Genomic DNA, 19,660 nt, shown 5'->3' with positions numbered 1-19,660 from the left:
AAGTTATTTGTTAATACTTTTGTTTTAAAAAGAGAAAACAAAAAAGAGAAGATAATTTTTTTTTTTAACAAATAAGCATTTTCTTTTTTAGAAATGTAATTTAGTAGATTATAATATAACTGTCATATAATTGAGATGACATAATAATGAAAATTAACATTTGAATCAATAAGGACTTTGTAAAAGAAAAATAATTTTCAATATCATACCATTTCAGTTATATATGGTGAAAATAATTTGACAATATTAGGACAACCTTAAACTAACTACGGTTAAATTTGAGTCAAATTTGCTTGGCGAACAGAATAAAAATTGAGGAATTATTTTCATTGTTTGAATATTAGGATAATACTTATATTATGCTTCTTTTATTTTTTTTTAAAAGAAATTATTGGCTAAGCATCTATACCTTTTTTTTTATTAAAAAATTATTTATTATTTAATTTTATATATATATATATATATATATATATATTTATTTATTAAGAGTGATACGCTATTCCACCGTAATGGCGTAATGACGTGAAAACTATTTGTTGTTATCGATCTCCAAAGCACTTTTCAGAGGAAGCCCAAAGGTTACCAAACACGTTTTCGTTCCACCCACCAGGTGACGAACCCAAACCCCAATCCCAACTCCAACCCCAACCCGTCTCATTTCCTTGATTATTCGGACCCAGCAAAATGGAAGGGAATCCCAACAGAGCCGAAGCCGAGCGATTACTGGGAATCGCCGAGAAGCTCCTGCAGACTCGAGATCTAACCGGGTCGAGAGACTTCGCCATCCTAGCCCAGGAGACGGAGCCCCTTCTGGAAGGCTCGGACCAGATCCTGGCCGTGGCGGACGTGCTCCTCGCGGCGGAGAAGCGCATAAACAACCATCATGACTGGTACGCGATCCTCCAGCTCGACCGCCGCTCCGATGACCAGGACCTCATTAAGAAGCAGTATCGCCGCCTCGCGCTGCTTCTCCACCCGGACAAGAACAAGTTCCCCCTCGCGGATCAGGCCTTCAAACTTGTCGCCGACGCCTGGGCCGTCTTCAACGACCGCTCCAAGAAGTCCCTCTACGACAACGAGCTCAGCCTCTTCTCCAAGGTCGATCTCGCCGCGCAGCAGTCGAAATTGCCGGTCCGCCGGAGCCAGCACCCGGGCGACAAGAGGAGCCAGCAGAATAGAGAGAGCCCGGAGGATCAACGGCTGAGATTGTCGAGCTTCTGGACGATGTGCCCGTACTGCTACAACCTCTACGAGTACCCTAGGGTTTACGAGGGCTGTTGCCTGCGGTGCCAGAACTGCCGCAGGGGCTTCCACGCGGTGCTCATCCCGTCGTTGCCGCCGCAAGTGTCGGGCCAGGAGGCCTACTATTGCTGCTGGGGGGTCTTTCCAATGGGCTTCGCGATCGGAAATTCGGATAATGTGGCGAAAAGCGCCGCCGTGGCTGAATCGGGATATCCGAATTGGATGCCGCCGTTGTTTCACCAGGCTCCGCCGCAAGGGAGCGGTGGGAATGGCGCGAGACCGCCGTTGGTGCAGGCGGAAAACGTTTCGGCTTCGGGATTCCCCCCGAAGAAGAGAGGAAGGCCCCGGAAAAATCTAGTGCCAGCCTGATTGGTTGATTTGTGGGCCTCCTCCTATATGTATTGTGTTTGGCATTTTGTTCTTTGATGGTAAAGATACAAAGAGCGCCAATGCGGAGAAAGCCGTGATTGTGGGGGGCCGATGATAAAAGCTGTTGGAATTTGGATGGTGATGATGGAGGACGGCTGGACGGGGAAGTAGGGTGTTGATCGTGGGGTTTGGGAGAGTCGTAGGTATTGTTGTTATTGTTGTTGTCGTTGTAATGTACTTGTGTAGATTTCAGATGTTTTTTCTTTTTCTTTTTAACTGATGGGATCAAAGTGTAATTTTGTTAATTAGTATCCAGAAAATGGGATTTCAAGAAGTTTTTTTGACCACTCATTTGGGACTCCTCTTTTTTTTTTTTTTCTTGTGATTAGTTGAATGTTCATTTTCTGAAGCATGACTTGTTGATTTGGAAAGTTCAGATGGGTTGATGGGTGCACATAAGTTTTTATGACATGGTTATTTTGATCATCATCATCATCATCATGCCTGTAATTTCCTCTGCAAATGTCTATGTAGAGACCCCCATTTTTTTTTTTTTGTTTTTTCTATGCAAAAATGGGAGGGGTGGCCGGAATGGTTTTCGAACATGAACGTGATTATTGTAGCACTTATTCGTTGAAAACTAATTACAACAAAAAGAGATTAGACGGAAAGACTGCAGACGCTCATTCAAATCGGATCGCCTAACCGAAGACCACCACTTATTTGTAAGCATTGGTGAGGCTAAGGCGGCTTTGCTAGCAACTAAATTGGCTCTTTCTCTTGATGCTAGGCAGCTCATATTGGAAGGAGATTCTATAATCACAATCTCTGCTATTAATAGGCCAAAAATAATCTCAGATTGGCGTATTAAACAGATCATTAGAGATGTGATTTTCAATTTGGATCGCTGTTCTTCTTGGGAAGCAGTCAAAATTCGAAGAAACTGATATGGGCATGTCCAAATGCTGTAGTACAATTCAGAATGCGGCAATGTTAATCACTAATTCCATTTCAAGCATTCATCTAAGCTTGCTTCTGAAATAATTGGTGACATGTTACAGATAGCTTTTACTTTCAGTTCTGACTTCTTTTTGAATAGATAGAGACTTTGGCTAGAATTGGTTTGTAAATAATGATGCCTTTTTCTACAACAAGCCGCTGCCTTGACCCTCTTTACATTTCTGACAGCAAATCCAGAGATGGAAGAAAGAAATGAAATGGTTAATGAGGGGTGCTACACATGCACCCCTCGTCCACCCTTCATCCTCTATTCACATTAAAAAAATTGATTTTAAGCAAAAAGGTGTTTCTGATGTGACATCAAAGACATCTTTTTGCTTAAAATCAATTTTTTTAAGCAAAAGAGGTGGACAAAGGGAGGATGAGGGGAGGATTTTTAGCATTTCCCTTTCCGTTAACACCAAAAAAAAAAAAAAAAAAAAAAAAAAAACCCTATTTTCTCTGATTTATTGATTATGAACCTCAATTGCCTCACCACCTTAGGGTGTGTTTGAGATTGTAATTTCGTAGACAAAAAATGTGATTTTAAACCAAATCGTATAAAATAAATTGTTTTGGAATTGGATTTTTAAAAAAATTTAAATTGAAAACGTAAAAAACTAATTTTTCAAATCGCAGGCAATATGGTGTTTTTTTTAAAACAGATAATTTTAAAGGCTAATATGTGATTTTAAAGGCCAAATTGCGATTTTACCAATCGCTTAACTGCGTTTTTAAAAATCACTTTTTTAGATCTCACATTTTAAAATCACTATTTTTAAAATCGCAAACTCAAACGGATCCTTAATCGGCTTAATCGGGGAATTAGAAGTCCGAGATGTGAAGGTCCAATAATTATTGAGGCCACAATCTTTACTTGAAAGGAAATTTGTTAAAGTTGTTTCTGTCATTGCAGGCAGACGAAACAGCCTCAAGCTGGCTTCAAAGAAATCTTAGAAATAACTAAAAAAGAAAGAAATCTTAGAAATCTTGGTGGGATCGAAATCATGGGAATATATGGATGCCAAACCATAACAACAAGAGTATTGCATTTATACCAGATTATGTCAAATTACCAATAATTCCCTTACTTAAAGATGAATCTTTGGTTGAAAGATTCCAGCTGGAAAATGTGGTAGATTGTGAATGTTCATATAGGTATATGAGACATGTTACATGTATAATTTTTTTTGACATCTTTTATACATTTTTTGTCTAAATCAACAATTAGATTTGTAAGACCTACATGTGTGTCTTTGTGGGTTTTATAGATTCAATAGTTAATTTATAAAAGAGATATAATAGAGATGTATAAAATAATCATTTCTCTATGTAAAAGAATCTTTTAGATTTCTAATTTTAAGAATAAAGTCCTTAGGTTTTGCTTATATTTCAAATAGGCCCCTTTGTTACTTTATAGTTAAAGTTAACGGCTTGCCATTTACCATATGTGTCTCATTTAATATGTCAGCATCCACTTCAACAACATTAATAAGTGCCACATATATATATATATATATTGAGAAGAAAAAAAAACCACTGCATCAGTTATCAAAACAAAAACCCTACCCCACGCCTCACTCCACAATCCACATTATCAATCCAGTAGCAATAAACAAAGTTCTAGTAAGAAAACAACAAAAAATGGTGAGATTTGTAGCCTCTGTGACAAAGAATTATTTGGGATTTTGTTTTGTTTTTTTTTTTTTTTTTTTTCATATCATTCTGTATGTTGTGTTATTCTAGTAGGGTTAACGAAACCATCCCTCTTCCTATTTGTGTTTTATGCTAACAGACATCACGAAAAAAAAAATTGTTTCAATCTCTACTCTCAAGGCATAAACAGTGCTGCTATATATTATCTAATACGAAGATGGATAGGAAATTGACCATTTGAGTAATTCTATTGTCTACAACTTCAATTTATTATGAATGCTCAAAACAATTGGAAGTATAGACAAACAACTAAATAAGATTTTTTTTTTTTTTTTTTTTTCATTTTAATACTACCAACTATTACTATTTACTACTTGCCACATAATATTATATAAGTTACTATTTTGTTTCATAAGCAAGGTTATCTTTAACTTGCAAACCAAAAATAACCCAAATTAGTTTGATACGTGGCTTGCTTTTTACCTGAAAATTGAATATAGTATTAGTGACTATTGCCAAATTCCAAGGCAATTAAACGAACACAATCTTACATAGGAGCATTGACGAAAGCTTAAGGTATTGATGCTTTAATTGTCAAAAGGCCGTTGAATGGCCTTAGTCTGACCAAACGATGCAAGTAGAGGCCTATTGTCTAATCAAAGTGTAATTGTTGAGGAGGGGTGCTACACATGCACCTCTCATTTACCCTTCATCCTCCTTTTACAATAAAAAAAATTGATTTTAAACAAAAGAGGTGGACAAAGGAAGGATGAAGGGAGGATTTTTAGCGTTTCCCATTGTTGAGACCCCGTGATGCAAGTAATTTATGGGAAATGCTAAACATCCTCTACTCATCCCCCTTCATCACCCTATTTTCTTTAAAAAAATTGATTTTTATTATAAAAAGGTAATAAAAGGAGGATGAATGAAGGATGTGTAGAAAGGCTCGTAATTTATTATGACTAAAAACTTGCGAATTAGGCTCACAAAACACTATTGCCGATAATTTATGGATCATATTGCGTTGGGCAATTGACGAGTATATGGGTACCCTAAATTAGAGTACATTAGGTAATTGGTCAGCATACGATCATGTAGCCTAGAGCACCTCTTGCTAGAACATGGCTATGATTTCCGTATCAACAAAAAAAAAACAAGGGAGACCATTGGTCCCCCAATAACATAAGGACTCAACGACCAAATTTAGGCGTCCGAAATCGACCATAAAAGTACGACTGCCCTGAGGAGACAACTGTTTTGTCCATGATTCATCACCAGACCAAGTAACTCGAGGGGAACAAGGAATCATAGTTGATTAGGCCTAGGAGGCTGAGCAACACCGTCCCCCACCATTCATAAAGAATGCCAACAATAATGGCTAACCAAGACGACTAGCCCAAACCAAGACGACTAGCCCACGACAACGAGGAGCCCCTTATCAGCCCAACAATAGCAATGGCTAATTATATTTGGGTGTTGAATTTTTGAAATTAGAATTATAATTTTATTGTATTTGCGAATTTTGAAGTTTGGCTTCTTATAAAAAGTTGAATAAAATATGATTTGTTGATAAAAAGTTAAATAAAATATGATTTGTTTTTGAAAAAAATAGTATCAAAATTATATTTTGTTTCTAAAATTCCGTATCCAAACACACCATAAAGACGCTTCGATTCTTGGTCTTGGCTAACCTCGTGCTCGCGTCGAGATCAGTGATGATGGTGGTGATCGACGGAGTCTCCGCCCTTGAGCCACATTGGTTGGTTCGATTTATTATTAGGGTCTGGCCACTATGCAATAATTTACAAAAAATTTATACAAAATTTTTACAAAAATTGATATGGCAATTCACGTTGCATTTACTATTAAAGTATGTCAGGTATCAAGATTTCAAGTTAAAGTTGAAAACTATTACTTACTCACAGTCGAAGATTGTGACTTTTGACTATGACCTAACTACAGTTGAAGATTATCACATAATGTTCAAGACACTTAATCACAGACTCATAAATACCCAGTTGTAGTTGAAGTCTATTTGTATTATTTAATTATTTTATAAATAGAGTTTGTTATACTGTAAACATCACTCAAAAAAATAAGAACAAATGTAATTTTTTACGCTTTATCCTGTGAAAGTATGTCATAGACCGAACCACGTAATTCTTTGTGTCTATTTAATTGATAGTTTTCAACTATAGTTAAGTCATAGTCTTCAACTGTAGCTTAAACCACATAATTTTTTTATGTCTATTTAGTTGATAGTTTTCAACAGTCTCTAACTGTCACTTGGATTCTTTATATCTTTTTTTTTTTTTTTTTTTCGAAGGGAAAGTTTTGTCTTTCCATTAAGAAATATCAGTACGGACAATATCCACAATAGCTGAGGGGCAAACACCTATCCACACATATTGACAGAACTGGGAAACAGCTAGCCTAGCCAAGCAGTGAGCAGCCTTGTTCCCATCACGCCCCACATGCGCAATTTTCCAGTGAAGAAAAGAGGAAAGCAAAACCCGAGTTTCCGAAACTAAATTTCCATAAGAAACGCAGCAATTCCCTAAGTTCCCCAAAGCCAGAACCACTTCACGAGAATCCCCTTCAATCTCAATTGAGGAGAAGCCCATTTCTCTAGCAAATTCCACCGCCCTCCTAGCCCCAAAGGCTTCAGCCACAGTAGGATTCTGGATATAGGGAAGCGCTGTGCACAACGCTGCCTTTACGTCGCCCATATCATTTTCTGGCAATGATTCCCACTCCCATACGTTTCTTCCGAACGTCCAAAGCAGCGTCCCAATTTATCTTGATGGATTCGGCAGTTGGTTTACTCCATCGCGAAAGTGCACGAGGACTCCCGTTCTTCCGATTCGCAGCATCCACGGAGGATTTCCGATAATCTCCCAACAGCTCTTTGGCACCTTTCATCAAACAAGAGGGGGATGGAATTGGGCCCCCAAAAACCATCGAATTCCTCCTCAGCCAAATCTTATGGGCTATGATCGCAAAAAGCTCCAACTCGTCCATATCCAATCTATCACAAAGATAGCAGAAAATACTGAAAAAATCGTCCTTCATTTAGTTATTAAATAATGAAATTTATTTTTTTTTATAATTTTGTTGCTTGATTTTTTCACACGTGTTAAATTATGTAGCATTTATTAAAAAACTTTTAATAAAAGCTCTATGATATCCAAAATATTTTCGGAGTTAATTTATCATCTTTTTGTGATTCGTTGCGTAATTGATTACTTTATCTTCTATTGAAATTGTGCAGTCCCCACATGCATCTGAATTCTGAACTCAATTCAACTATTTTCCTGAACAACCTCCTAGAAACTTTTTATCGGGCTTTTTCTGTTGATTAATGCTAGAAAATAGTTTGTTTTTTTTTTTTTTTTTTCAAAAAATGCTAGAAAATATTTAATGACACTTATGTGGAGGATTAATCCACCCTCATATCGGTATTTGTTAAATAAAATATTTAAGAGTTAGTTGAGATTACCACATTATCATTTTAAATCGGAACAAACTTATGTATATACAAGGAGGTAGCCCCCTTGGTTTTTATTTTTTATTTTTAATTTTTTTTATATTTTTTTTGTATTAAGTTAAATATATGTATTTTTAGGCTTAAAAACTAGGCTTGATCCTTACCGCCCAACTAAAAATGAATTTGACCCTTCATTCATACTTTGACCCCTCAAAATGGAAAATTTTAATTTCGTCCATGATTGTGGGGGTGTATAACCGGCCAACCGGTTTAATACTCGGTTGGAAATACCGGCAACCGACCTTACTGGAGTGGTTATCGGTTTTAAAAAATATTGAAACCGGTTATAACTGGTAACCAAGGTTTGTGTATATATATAAAATATTTAAATGTATTTATTTACTTAAAAAACAAAAATAATAAAATTTATGATTTTACACTTTTATTTCCACTCAAACTTAGGCCAACATATTGGGCTAAAAAAGGTTGAAATGTTTTTTTAAATGGCTAAAAAAGTGTAAATTAAGCCCCAAAAGTAGATACAATACTCAAATTATGCCTCAAAAATTCCATTTTTTTTTTAAAAAAATTGGTTACTCATTCAGATAATCGGACACTAATTGGTAACCGCCGGTTATTAAATAACCAGCTACTCGATTATCATAATCGATTGGCAATTTTGGCCAACTGATTATTCCAATTACAATTATGGGTTTTAACTAATAATTAATAACTGTAACTGAGTTCTCATCCCTACTTGATATAACACTGATATATCATACGTTTATCGCACTCGTATGAGTGATGAGTCTATGGCATTAGCTTATATATCATGTTTTAAGTGATTTATATTTATATTTATTTTAAATAAATGACATGTAAAGGGATTAAAAATATATTATACGATATATGTGCGATATACTAAATAGGTGTTAAAAGGAAGATCACTCTTTCTCTATTTCATCTTTTGAGGCAGCGACTTTTCCACGCAGCCTTTGAGTCTTTGACTCCGTTAAGGTTCTACTAGAATCTGGATCCATCCTTTCCATTACGTGTCCCTCTCAAATTCCACGTGCTCTCTTGTTTTCCTCTCAACCTCCCCAACCGGCACCGGCACCAACGTTAATTTCCGTAATCACGTTAAAAAAAGAAAAGAAAAAGGCAACAACGTTAATTTTATTGTTTTATTAAAAATTTAAAATTATGAGTTTAAGAGACTTTATTATGCATGCATGAGGCCGGGGATCTTTTACAATTGGCTATTCCAATGGTATAAAAAAAAGATTTAATTCTTATATTACACCATCACAACAACTGTATAATAACCCCTTACATAAGGGTGAGCCTCAGTGTGTTGGACTCACCCTCATGTGAGGGGTTGTTGTGCAGTTGTTGTATTGGTGTTGTAAATCTAACATTTTTTCATAAAAAAATGGTTGTGCAATCCATTTATCGGGGCAACAAGGCCACTTAATAAATATCGAAGCTTAAAGCAAAAATAAAAGAAGCATTTTTATATTAAAATGTTAAATAATTAATTTAAAAACCATTCTTCTAACTTTCTGAAATGTAAAACTACTAATTAAATTTTCTTGTTCAAGTTTTATTAATATTAAGTCAAGAATAATACTATTCTTCATACGAATTTATTGCACTTGTTTTATAATTATTTACGTGACATGTTTTAAATAATTTATTTTTAATTATTTTTTAAGGAAAATTACACATATCATCTCTCAAATTACCATATTATTGTCAATGTTCTCGATTCAAGCTACTAATCGTGTCAATCTTCCCATTAAATTACCAAAACAACATCAATGTCCCCTTCAAGGCTAACAAAAAAACAAAATGACCTTAAATTTTTTTAGGGTTAAATACCCTATTGGTACCTGAGTTTTAAGCATTTTTAAATTTAGTATCTGAGTTTTCATTTGTATCATATATGGTAGTTGAGTTAGGGATAAAAACCCATTTGGTACCTAATGCAGGAGAAAATCAGACACAAGATTTGAAGATTTGACGACTATTTCTTGAATAAGATCAGCCCGAGAATGGAAAAAATCGTACAAAATATTTGAAGAATATTTTTTAATTTTAAATATTTTTTTTCCATTTATGGTAACTTTCATTTATTGTTTAGGAGGTGATTCTGAGCCTGATTTGGGCCAGATTTTTGGCATCATACTTATTTTATTTTGTATTTCATTTTATTAGGATTATTAGGGTTTTGCTATTTTTAGTAAAATCCTAGAGGTCGAATTTTCAGCTATATTAGCCTAGCTTGTGGGCGTTTTTCCAGCAGTTGTTTATTGATAATTTTATCGAATTTAGAGTTTGTCTCTGTTTTTGGAGTGAATTTCTTGCTTTCTTCCTTGCAAACTACTTGTTGATTAGCCTGCAGAATAATCGCTATTCTGTTCCGGTGTCAGTACTTTTGTTAAATTTTTCGTCCTAAAATTAACGGTCTGTCACGTGTCAACCTCAGCGGTTGACACGTGGCACTACATAAAAAAATAAATTAAAAAATTATATAAAAATAAAAATATAATATAATTTTAAAAAAATAAAAGAAAAATTGAAAAAAAAAATTTATGGGTTTTGGCCCTTAGAGTCCAAATTTATTTTAGAGGGTTTGGTCATTAGGGATGGACGAACCACCTTCAAAGGCCAAAACCCATAATTTATCATTATTATTATTTTTTATTTTTTTTCCTGCCACCCTTTGGCCAAAATGGGGGGTGACCCTTCTTATTCTTTTTTTTAAATTTTTTTGTTTTAAAATTATTTTTAAATTGTATTATTTTTATATAATTTTTTAAAGATTTTTATTTTTAAATTATTTTATATAGTGCCACGTGCCAACCTTAGTGGCTGACACGTGGTAGACCGTTAATTTTATGATGAAAAATCTAACAGAGATACTAAATGAGTTTTTACCCATAACTCATATACCACTTATAATACAAATGAAAACTCATGTACTAAATTTAAAAACGCTTAAAACTCATGTACTAGTGGGGTATTTAACCCATTTTTTTTAATAAGACAAAAATATCTTTATAAATTTGAAAAAAAATAAAAACTAAAAACTAAAAAAAAAAGAAGGAAAAAAGAAATAAAAAATAAAATTAATTGTTTTTAAAATAAAATATTAAAATTAAAATTGAAAAGAATAAAAATAAAAATAAAATGATCGCCTTGGTTTTCATTTTTTTTCTCGTTTTATTTTTTTTTTAATTTTTATATAAAAAAATTAATTGTCTTTGTCTTTTATTTTATATTTATATTTATTTAGTTATTTTTACAATTTTTTTTTATAGTTTTTAATATTTTGTTATAATTTTAAGAATTTTTATTTAGTTATTTTATATATATATATTGCTTTTTTCGGAATTATTTTTATTTTATTTTATTAAGGGTATTTTTATCATTGATGAGAACATTGGCAATTTTTTATAGTTTGGGAGGACATTGTTCAAATTAAAAGTTTGGGAGATACATTGTCAATTGTGTAGTAGTCTGAAGAGAGTACGAGACTTTACCCAATTTTTTATTATTTTATTTTTAATTTTTTATGAAGAGTATTTTTATCGTTGGGGGACATTGATATTATGTTGATAGTTTATAAGGGATATTGAAATAATTAATAATTTTAAGAGACATTAATAATAAAATAATAATTTAAAGAAATATATTTTTTTAATTATTTTTTAATAATTAATATAAAAAGTCACTTAAAATATATTATATAAACATATATGAAATGAGAAGCGTAGAATTTATGTAGGGTAATAGCAAGCGATATTTGTGGTATGGTGAGAAATTTTGTCCCAATTGCTTAGAAAAAAAGAAAAGAAAAAGGAAATTCCAAAATTAAAATAAACGGTCAAAAACCTGCCAAGTTCGACCCCACCCCTCACAAATTCACAATCAGCATTCAGCACCGACTGAACCCGTCTCCGAATCACCGAATATTCCAAACCACGCAATATGAAGAAGTCCTTGTTCTTGTGAAGAACCGCCTTATAATACCTCTCGCCTTACCTGCGTTTCCTCAACTCTGGACCCCTTATAAATTCCCAACTTCTCCTTCGGAGGGATTTTCTTGTGTACCCTTGAATTTTAATGGCTTATTCGTCATCCGAATCATCTCCGTTGTTGTTGTTGTTGTTGTTTTCTTCGCTTATTTCCATTCTGTTTAATTCCGTCGATCTCTTACGTCCCCAGATTCTCAGTCGATCTTGTAGCCCTTTCTGACGCCGAGCAAAGGAGCGGCCTTCACCAATGGGAAAGCGTAAGCCTCTTTTCCTTCTTTTCTTTTTGGTCTCTTACGAACCCTCTATTATTATTATTATTATTATTAATTAAATAATTAAATAATTAGTTATTTCCTTTCTAGGTTAGGATTCCTTAGGTTATTGATTGTTCGTCTTCTTACTAGGATTATGATTATTTTCTACTCTATAAAAGCAATGTAAGTGCCTTTAGGCTGATTATCGAATACCAACTTCAATTTATTGCTATAAAGGGTTAGGGTTGTTTATTTATTTAGGAATAATAATTGAGGGTTCCTAATATGATCTTTGGGGTTTCTGTTTGAATTACCGTATTAGTTTGAACAAAGTCAATTATGGGTAAATTGAATTCGGCTCAAAATACTTTTCCTTTGATATTGCTTTGAATTCGTTGGTGTTGATGTTAATATGTTATTGGAACTTGGCAGGTAATTCTCAGCGTAAGAACTTCGCGATGATGGATAGCGATGATGATAATAGTAGTGTGAGTTCGTCGTCGACTACACGGTCTGATCGAGTGTCCGTAGTGGGGACTGAAGAAGTCCAATTAGATAAAGAAAGTTTGCTGGAACTGGCTCTAGATTCTCTATTTGAGAAGAGGTATCTTGCCAATGAATGAGACCCTTTTTTTTTTGTTAAGTTTCTAAATTTAGATTGTGTAGAGACGTGTTTCATTGTTAAGCTTGCATCTTTGTGAGGAAATTATGTCTGAGGTGCTTTAAATTATTTATCTTTTTTCAACGGCTCAGTTTGAGACTATGAATTAAGCTGCATATTGGCCATTTTTTCTTTTAATTTTTTTTTATTTTTATTTTTTGAATTTATTGTTATTTCTTGGATAAAGGGGCTCCACAAGAGAGAAGGCTCTGGCAGCAATTATTGAGGCTTTCAATAGCAGCATGCAGCATCAGTTTCTAGAAAATAAGTGAGCACATTTTTACTACTTTTTGTTTCTCTTTTGAAATTTTGCTCCTTTTTTTTTTTGGTCTTTCTTATTGCTTCTTTAGGGCTAACGCGGGTCCACTGTATGGTTTATTTAGTTTTAAACCAGTAATAAATTCAACCACTTATGACTGAAATCCATTTAGTTGATTTGTCACAAGGCCACCAGAGAACAACTTGAAGAAACTCTGGTGTCATTATTTGTGATATCTAAGGGATACTCCGTGCTGTACATCTATCTTCATTTTTGTCTCTGTTTAGTGTTGAACATACGTTTTTATGTGTAGACAGAAGAAATCCGCTTGTATATGTATATTCTTGTGGATTCTCTCACAACCCGTTGGTGTTCTGCAGATTTGCTACTTTGCTGCACCAGTGTCTGAGCTCCTTTAAACGTGGGTCTTCTAAAGAGATATCTTTAGCTTCACATGCCATCGGTTAGTCACTTATCTTCATGTTGACTAATTTGCATTTGCTTCCAAATTGGATTAGATTTCAACATTGTAATCCATTTTTGTAGGATTGTTGGCATTGACCACTGGCCCTGGGGATAACGCACATGAAATATTAAAGGACTCGGTCACTCCTCTTTCTCAGGGTCTTAAATCTGGGCCTCAATCTTCAAAGATATCGGTATATAGGCTTTTAAGATTCTATTGGGTTTATGTTAATTTACTCGATTATCAGGACTTTATTTTATACTCAACCTGTTGGTTTCTGCATTCCATGGATTGTAATTGTAGTTGCTGGAGTGCTTGGCGGTCGTCAATTTTGTTGGTGGAAATGACACAGAGGAAACAGAAAGGTCAATGCAAATAATGTGGCAAGTGGTTCATCCGAAACTGGGTGCCAATGTATGTATTTGTGCTTGATATATTTACTTTTGAAAGTGTTTGGTCATGCCAATTTTGCTGCTTTTGGGTTTTTATGCAAATCAACTTATTAATGCCAGTGATTTGACAAGTTAGTGTATTTGGTTTCTTATGGCTTGATTTTTGAGAACATACACGATTTTGATCTGAACTTGAACGAAAAGCTATGCTGCTTCTTTCCCTAGCCACTGGTTTTTTATGCAACTTGATGCTATTTCACATTTTAGGTTGTTGCATCCAAACCCTCAGCAGATGTCATAACTGCAGTGGTATCTGCTTGGTCCTTTCTTCTGACAACTATGGACGGAGTTAAACTAAATCCCAAACATTGGCAAGAGTAAGATCTTGACTTCAGTCCAGCACTTTATTTCCCTGTGCCCTCCTTTTCTTTTAGTTGATAGCAATTCTTTCTGCCTGGAAAGTGATTCTGCACAACACAAAACACTATCTTATGCTTGGTGCTTTAGATGGGTATGGCTACCATCTAACTGGTGCAGGGGCCTTGAGGAAGATGACACCTGCACAATCTAGATGCTATTGACCTCAATAGTCCAAAACTGCTGCTTGTCCAACGCAAACGAACTTACATGTTTGGGTAATGATGCAGGTCAATATCATATTTATCTAGCCTGCTAGACAAGGATGACCGGTCTGTACGCATTGCTGCTGGTGAAGCGCTTGCTCTAATTTTTGAGATAGGAAGTTTGGAGAAGTTTGATGGTGAAGCTAGAGATTCAAGTGATGGCTTAATTCAAGGAAGCAAACCTTGGGAAGGATTGAAGGGGAAAATCATAAATCAAGTCAGAAACCTTTCTGCTGAGGCAGGTGGTAAAGGTTCTGCTAAGAAAGATCTTAACAGCCAGAGGAACTTCTTTCGGGATATGTTAGAATTTTTGGAGGTACTTCTTTGGGTTTCTACAAATATAGATGTCAATTGTTCATGTGGAAACTAATAATAATCTTAATTATTATTTTAGTATGGTTATTGTCCTGAGACTTCAATGAAGATTGGTGGAGAATCATTACAGACATCATCATGGTCTCAACTAATACAGGTTTTCCATTACCACCACCACCTTGTCCACTTATATATATAAGTGTTGTGAATGTAACCAACTTCCAATGTTTTATCTAATTTGAAAATGTAACAGTTGAACTTTTTGAAGCATTTTCTTGGGGGAGGCTTTGTCAAGCATATGCAGGTTGGTTTCCTGGAAATTCTTCTTATCTGTTCGTCAATTTAGTTTTGCTTTGCTGGGTGAGTGATTATGTGAAATTTTATTGAGACAGGAAAATGAATTCCTTCAGGATTTCTTTGGGTTCAAACCAAAGAAGAAGAATCTTCTAGAGGATGAACATCGTATATCTAGCGTTGAAAAGGTTGGTTCTTGTCTCCATTGGTTTCTCGTAGCTGCATTTACCTCATTTCTTTGCCTTATCTTTGGAGTGAGAAGCATCATTTGAGTAATTGTTACTTGTCACATCTTGCATGTACTTGTGTAACTTTTTCTTCATCCTGTCACAGAGAATGTTTAAATCACCGAACTCGGCTCTCAACAAGGCTAGGACACAACTACTTAACAAGCAGCGAATGTTATCTGAGGTAGGTTTTTTCTCGATGAAAGGTATATATAATTTCTGTATTTTTGATAAATACACAAGAAGTATACAAGAGAAGCTACCTAGGTAGTAGGGGCAAAAAGATTCTTATCCACCTTAATTAGTATGCCAAGGAGTTTCTTTGAAAAATAACAACAGCCAACGATTCGTTGGTTGGAATAATGCACTTAAAAATTATATTTATGAGTGGAAAGCTTGAATCAAGATTATAAATAGTGGAAAGCTTTTGAATCCAATCATATATTAGTGGAGAACCCAAAGTCGAATCCAGTAGATAGGAGTTCGAGACAAAATCTCAATATGTGGATTGGCTTGGAATTGTGTCATCATTCTTTTGTATTTGTAAAGGAATAGTGATTTACATTACATAAAAAGAAATAATGTTCCAAAATAGTCTGATTATAATGAAACAAAAAATTAAATACGACTTGCGTGATCTGCATTTGATTTGTTTTTGGAAACAAATCCTGATACAATTGTGTTAGATTTTGGATCCTGAGAAACACTCAGCATGGAACATTTGTGTTCATCATATATGCTTGTGCTGATCTGTAGCTTATGTGCTAGCTTTCTATGGCCAACAAAGCAATTTGTCGATTGTAGAGCCAATATCTTTAATATTCTCGCCCTCAGGCCAATTTTGTTCTGCAGCAAGTAGATCTGTTGTAAATAGTTTTATGCAACTGCTTTTAACATGTTTACTTACACTGGTATCACTAGGCTGTTCGATTACAATTTTGATGCCTAGTTCCTTGATTCTCCTTTTCTCGTGTTTTTACAGGGTAGAAACGTCGGTCACTATGCAGTCAATGTGGGTGATGAGGAGGTCTAGCCATCTACACTTGCTTTAAAACCCTGATGTGATCATCAATCAAATGGACTTCTGCCATCTAGTTAAATGCCTGCTTCAACTCTTATTATCATCACCACGTAGAGAGCATGCTTTTGTGTACTTTGTGGTGCATTCAAATACATCAAATTTATCATTCTGTAGTTTTGTACTATAATTGTCCTCATTGTTCTTTGAGGCATTAATTGATATTTATTCCTGTAGTTTGTACCATAATTGTCCTCATTGTTCTTTGAGTCATTAATTGATATTTAGTTTCATAAAAAGCGTGTTATTTGGGATTATCACAGCTTTATACGGGTGATCTCTGTGAGAGTGTGTTTGTGTGGGTATAAAACTAGTCGGGTTAATGTCCTGGAGGTAAATGAAGCGGCATCCCCTGTTCTTTAGAGACGTTGCAGGAGTAGTTTTCTCCATATCGTTTGGTTTATAGGGATTTTCTGCATGGTAAATTCTCCCGCCTCTGAATGTTTATTTAGAGCAATCTATAGACTTTGGGAGATTTTTCACCATCCATTCCCTCCTTGGGTCGTATGGTATTTGTTTCATTTTCGAAGTTCTGTCACATTAGTGAAGGTGATGGATTGCTTGCACAAGTGAAGGTGATACTCTATCACCTGCTTCCCCGGAGACCAACTCCCTTGGAGAAAAAGCTAAGGAGTCAAGGGAAAACAAAGGAGAGCCCTTGGAGAGCTGTAGCTTTTGCTTTCCCAAGGATAGCAGTAGGTCTTCTCAATCGGTTTCAATTGCAAAGCTTTCACTTATGAATAACGAACTTAATCTCACATTAATTCCGACAAAAAAGAAAGAAAAAAAGAACAAATTAGGCCACGTTTGGTTTGCGGATTAAACCCATGGAAAGGAATAGGTATTCCTACGGAATAACTATTCTTTTGTTTGGTTGTATATTATTTAAGGGAATAATTATTTCCACGGAATAGCTATTCCTTTACGAAGAGGAATAGGTATTCCACTCAAAAAGGAGTGGAATACCTATTCCTTTCCTATAGGAATAAATTAAATTCGTCTTTTGCCCAAAAACCCCAACCTTCTCAACACCCAAGTCTCTTATCCCCCCCTCTCTCTGTGTTTCTCAACTCATGGTGTGTTTTGATACGAAATTTTGACAATAAAATATAATTCTGATTCTACTTTTTTCAGAAATAAATCATATTTTATTCAACTTTTTAAAAAACAAATTATATTTTATTCAACTTTTTATAAACTAATCATATTTTATTCAATTTTTTCTAAAAAGTCAAATTTCAAAATTCGCAAACAAAATAAGAATTTAATTCTGATTTCAAAAATTCATCACTCAAGTGCACCATCAATATCTTTCTCCATCTCTGCAATTATATTCTCATCCCTCTCTCTCTGTTTCTCAACCCAACTTAATTTGTTGTGGGGTAGTCTTTCTTCTTCTTCTTCTTCTTCTTTTTTTTTTTTTTTTCCTCCTCCTATGATTTAGCCTACAGAATGCACTTAGACGTAGCAAAACGAGTACCTCTTAATATCGGGGCCGGGGGACTCCAATTGCCTTGCGGAGGTTTGAGAAAAATTTTATAAGCAAAGAACGAATGTTTGTTACTGAAAAACAAATAAAAAATCATAAATTAAAAAGAGCTTTGTAGATGATTTTTTTTTTTTTTTTTTTTTCTATTATAAATCATTTTACTTTGTAAGAAAAGAATGAATGTTTGTTGCTGGAAAACAAATAAAAAAGAATAAAATAAAAAGGGCTTTGCAGATGATCTATTTTTTTATTTTTTTATGATGGTGATATGATGATTATGTGTGTGTGTGTGTGTGTGTGTGTGTTTTTTTTTTTTTTTCCTTATAAATCATTTTGTAGCGTAATTGTATATGAAAAAAAAAAAAAAGAAGCCATGAACTCTATGAAATTAAAAAAAAAAAAAAAAAAAAAACAAAAACAAAAAAGGTCATAGTATGATTGTTTATGTTTCTTAAATAAAGAAAAAAAAATGTCCTCAAGAATATAAATTATATTTGTTTTATAAGGGTATTTTAGAAAATTTGATTATAATATGATTCCATTCACCAATGTATTGCACTGTACCAAACAAAAGAATACATATGCAATGTTCTATTCCACCGTTACAACCAAACAAAAGAATAGGAATAGTTATTCCATTCCAGCTTCATTTATTCCCATGAATAGTTATTCCTTTTCCTAATGGAATAGACATTCCGCAAACCAAACGAGGCCTTAGTGCAGAGGCTAGAGCTATCTAAAATACATAATTTACCTTCCCAAAAAGAGGCTTTGCAGAGAGTTATGCGTTGGTGCAAGGACTTATAGTGATCTCAAAAACGCTTTTGAGGTAGGAGCTCAGCAAGAAAGAAAAAGGTTAGAAAGGTTTGTCTGTGGGATCCGGTGAAACCACTCTTACACCCAAGTTGGCAATAGAACAATGAAAGGTCTTTTTGCAGAGTTTTGGTAAGGGTCAGATTGCATACTTGTGAGGTTAACCTAGGCTCCTTCTATAGGTCGATGTTCTCTTAGGGTTTGAAGGATTCCTGTCAAGCGGTTGTTGCTTAATGTGGAGATTCCCTCCCTCAATCTGTTAGGAGGGGCAGCATGGTGTGGGCATTCGGATAGCTGAATTGGTAGAGGGAGAATCGTCTGTTTAGTGACATTCATTTGGTGAAAGTACACACAGATCTTGATAGCTTGCTCGGCTATGGGCTGTTAAGCCCTTTATGGCTTGTGATCCTTCATACTTAATTTTGAAGATTAGTTGGGCTTTCGGAGGGACGAACTCTCTTAAAGCCTGTCGGTATCTATGCCTTCCAGTTCCAGTGGCTCCTTAAATTTTTCCTTGGATGATTGACGTTCTAATTAATCCAGAATCGAGGAGAATTTGAAATTAGTGCTTTGAACCTGTCAATAGGCTTTTTTAGGCTCGTGGGTATCCAGGCCATTCAGGTATAAAATCTGGTAGGCAATTTGGTAACAAGTAGAAATGAGTTCATGCCCTCTCAAAAGAATAAATGGGCATGCAGGTGATTTTTTATTTTTTATTTTTACATAAAAATAAGCTGTGATGCCCATTCTAATCTTATGAAGTACAAGCAGTAGTTTAGGTTTCTGTTTGAATAAGGAGTATTATTTTACTTCACTGTCGGTTAAGAATTATTCTGTTATTGTCTAGTAGTTTACTACTCCATTTTGACGGTTAATTAGGATTATGAGTCAATAATAATTCTGTAATAGTATAATTAGGAATTGGAGTCGAGTTGTTATTACTATTTAAACCCACGTTTGGTGAATAAATGTATGCAGAAAATTATCCTTAAACTT

General features: G+C 34.6%; 2 protein-coding genes across 2 annotated transcripts; both read left to right on the top strand.

The window, feature by feature from the left end:
- The first annotated feature begins 507 nt into the window (after nt 1–507).
- LOC133871422 (uncharacterized) lies at nt 508–1,962 on the top strand. Its single transcript, XM_062308878.1, has one exon. The coding sequence runs from the start codon at nt 685–687 to the stop codon at nt 1,609–1,611; it is 927 nt and encodes a 308-aa protein (XP_062164862.1). The 5' UTR covers nt 508–684; the 3' UTR covers nt 1,612–1,962.
- A 9,708-nt stretch (nt 1,963–11,670) lies between these two features.
- Nucleotides 11,671–16,619, top strand: LOC133871756 (uncharacterized). Its single transcript, XM_062309173.1, has 13 exons — nt 11,671–12,050; nt 12,480–12,651; nt 12,896–12,976; nt 13,348–13,430; nt 13,514–13,626; nt 13,737–13,847; nt 14,093–14,202; nt 14,473–14,764; nt 14,843–14,920; nt 15,017–15,067; nt 15,156–15,245; nt 15,391–15,468; nt 16,267–16,619. The coding sequence occupies exons 1-13, from the start codon at nt 12,041–12,043 to the stop codon at nt 16,315–16,317; spliced, it is 1,320 nt and encodes a 439-aa protein (XP_062165157.1). The 5' UTR covers nt 11,671–12,040; the 3' UTR covers nt 16,318–16,619.
- The last annotated feature ends 3,041 nt before the right edge of the window (nt 16,620–19,660 follow it).

This window comes from Alnus glutinosa, chromosome 6, assembly GCF_958979055.1.
Source record: "Alnus glutinosa chromosome 6, dhAlnGlut1.1, whole genome shotgun sequence".
Classification (NCBI taxonomy): domain Eukaryota; kingdom Viridiplantae; phylum Streptophyta; class Magnoliopsida; order Fagales; family Betulaceae; genus Alnus; species Alnus glutinosa.
This window is presented reverse-complemented; position numbering and strand designations above follow the sequence as displayed.

Coding starts and splice junctions, on each gene's coding strand:
- LOC133871422 (XM_062308878.1), top strand. CDS start 685: ATGGAAGGGAATCCCAACAGAGCCGAAGCCGAGCGATTACTGGGAATC.
- LOC133871756 (XM_062309173.1), top strand. Junction 13,627..13,736: donor CTCAATCTTCAAAGATATCG/GTATATAGGCTT, acceptor TTGTAATTGTAG/TTGCTGGAGTGCTTGGCGGT. Junction 15,469..16,266: donor AGCAGCGAATGTTATCTGAG/GTAGGTTTTTTC, acceptor GTGTTTTTACAG/GGTAGAAACGTCGGTCACTA.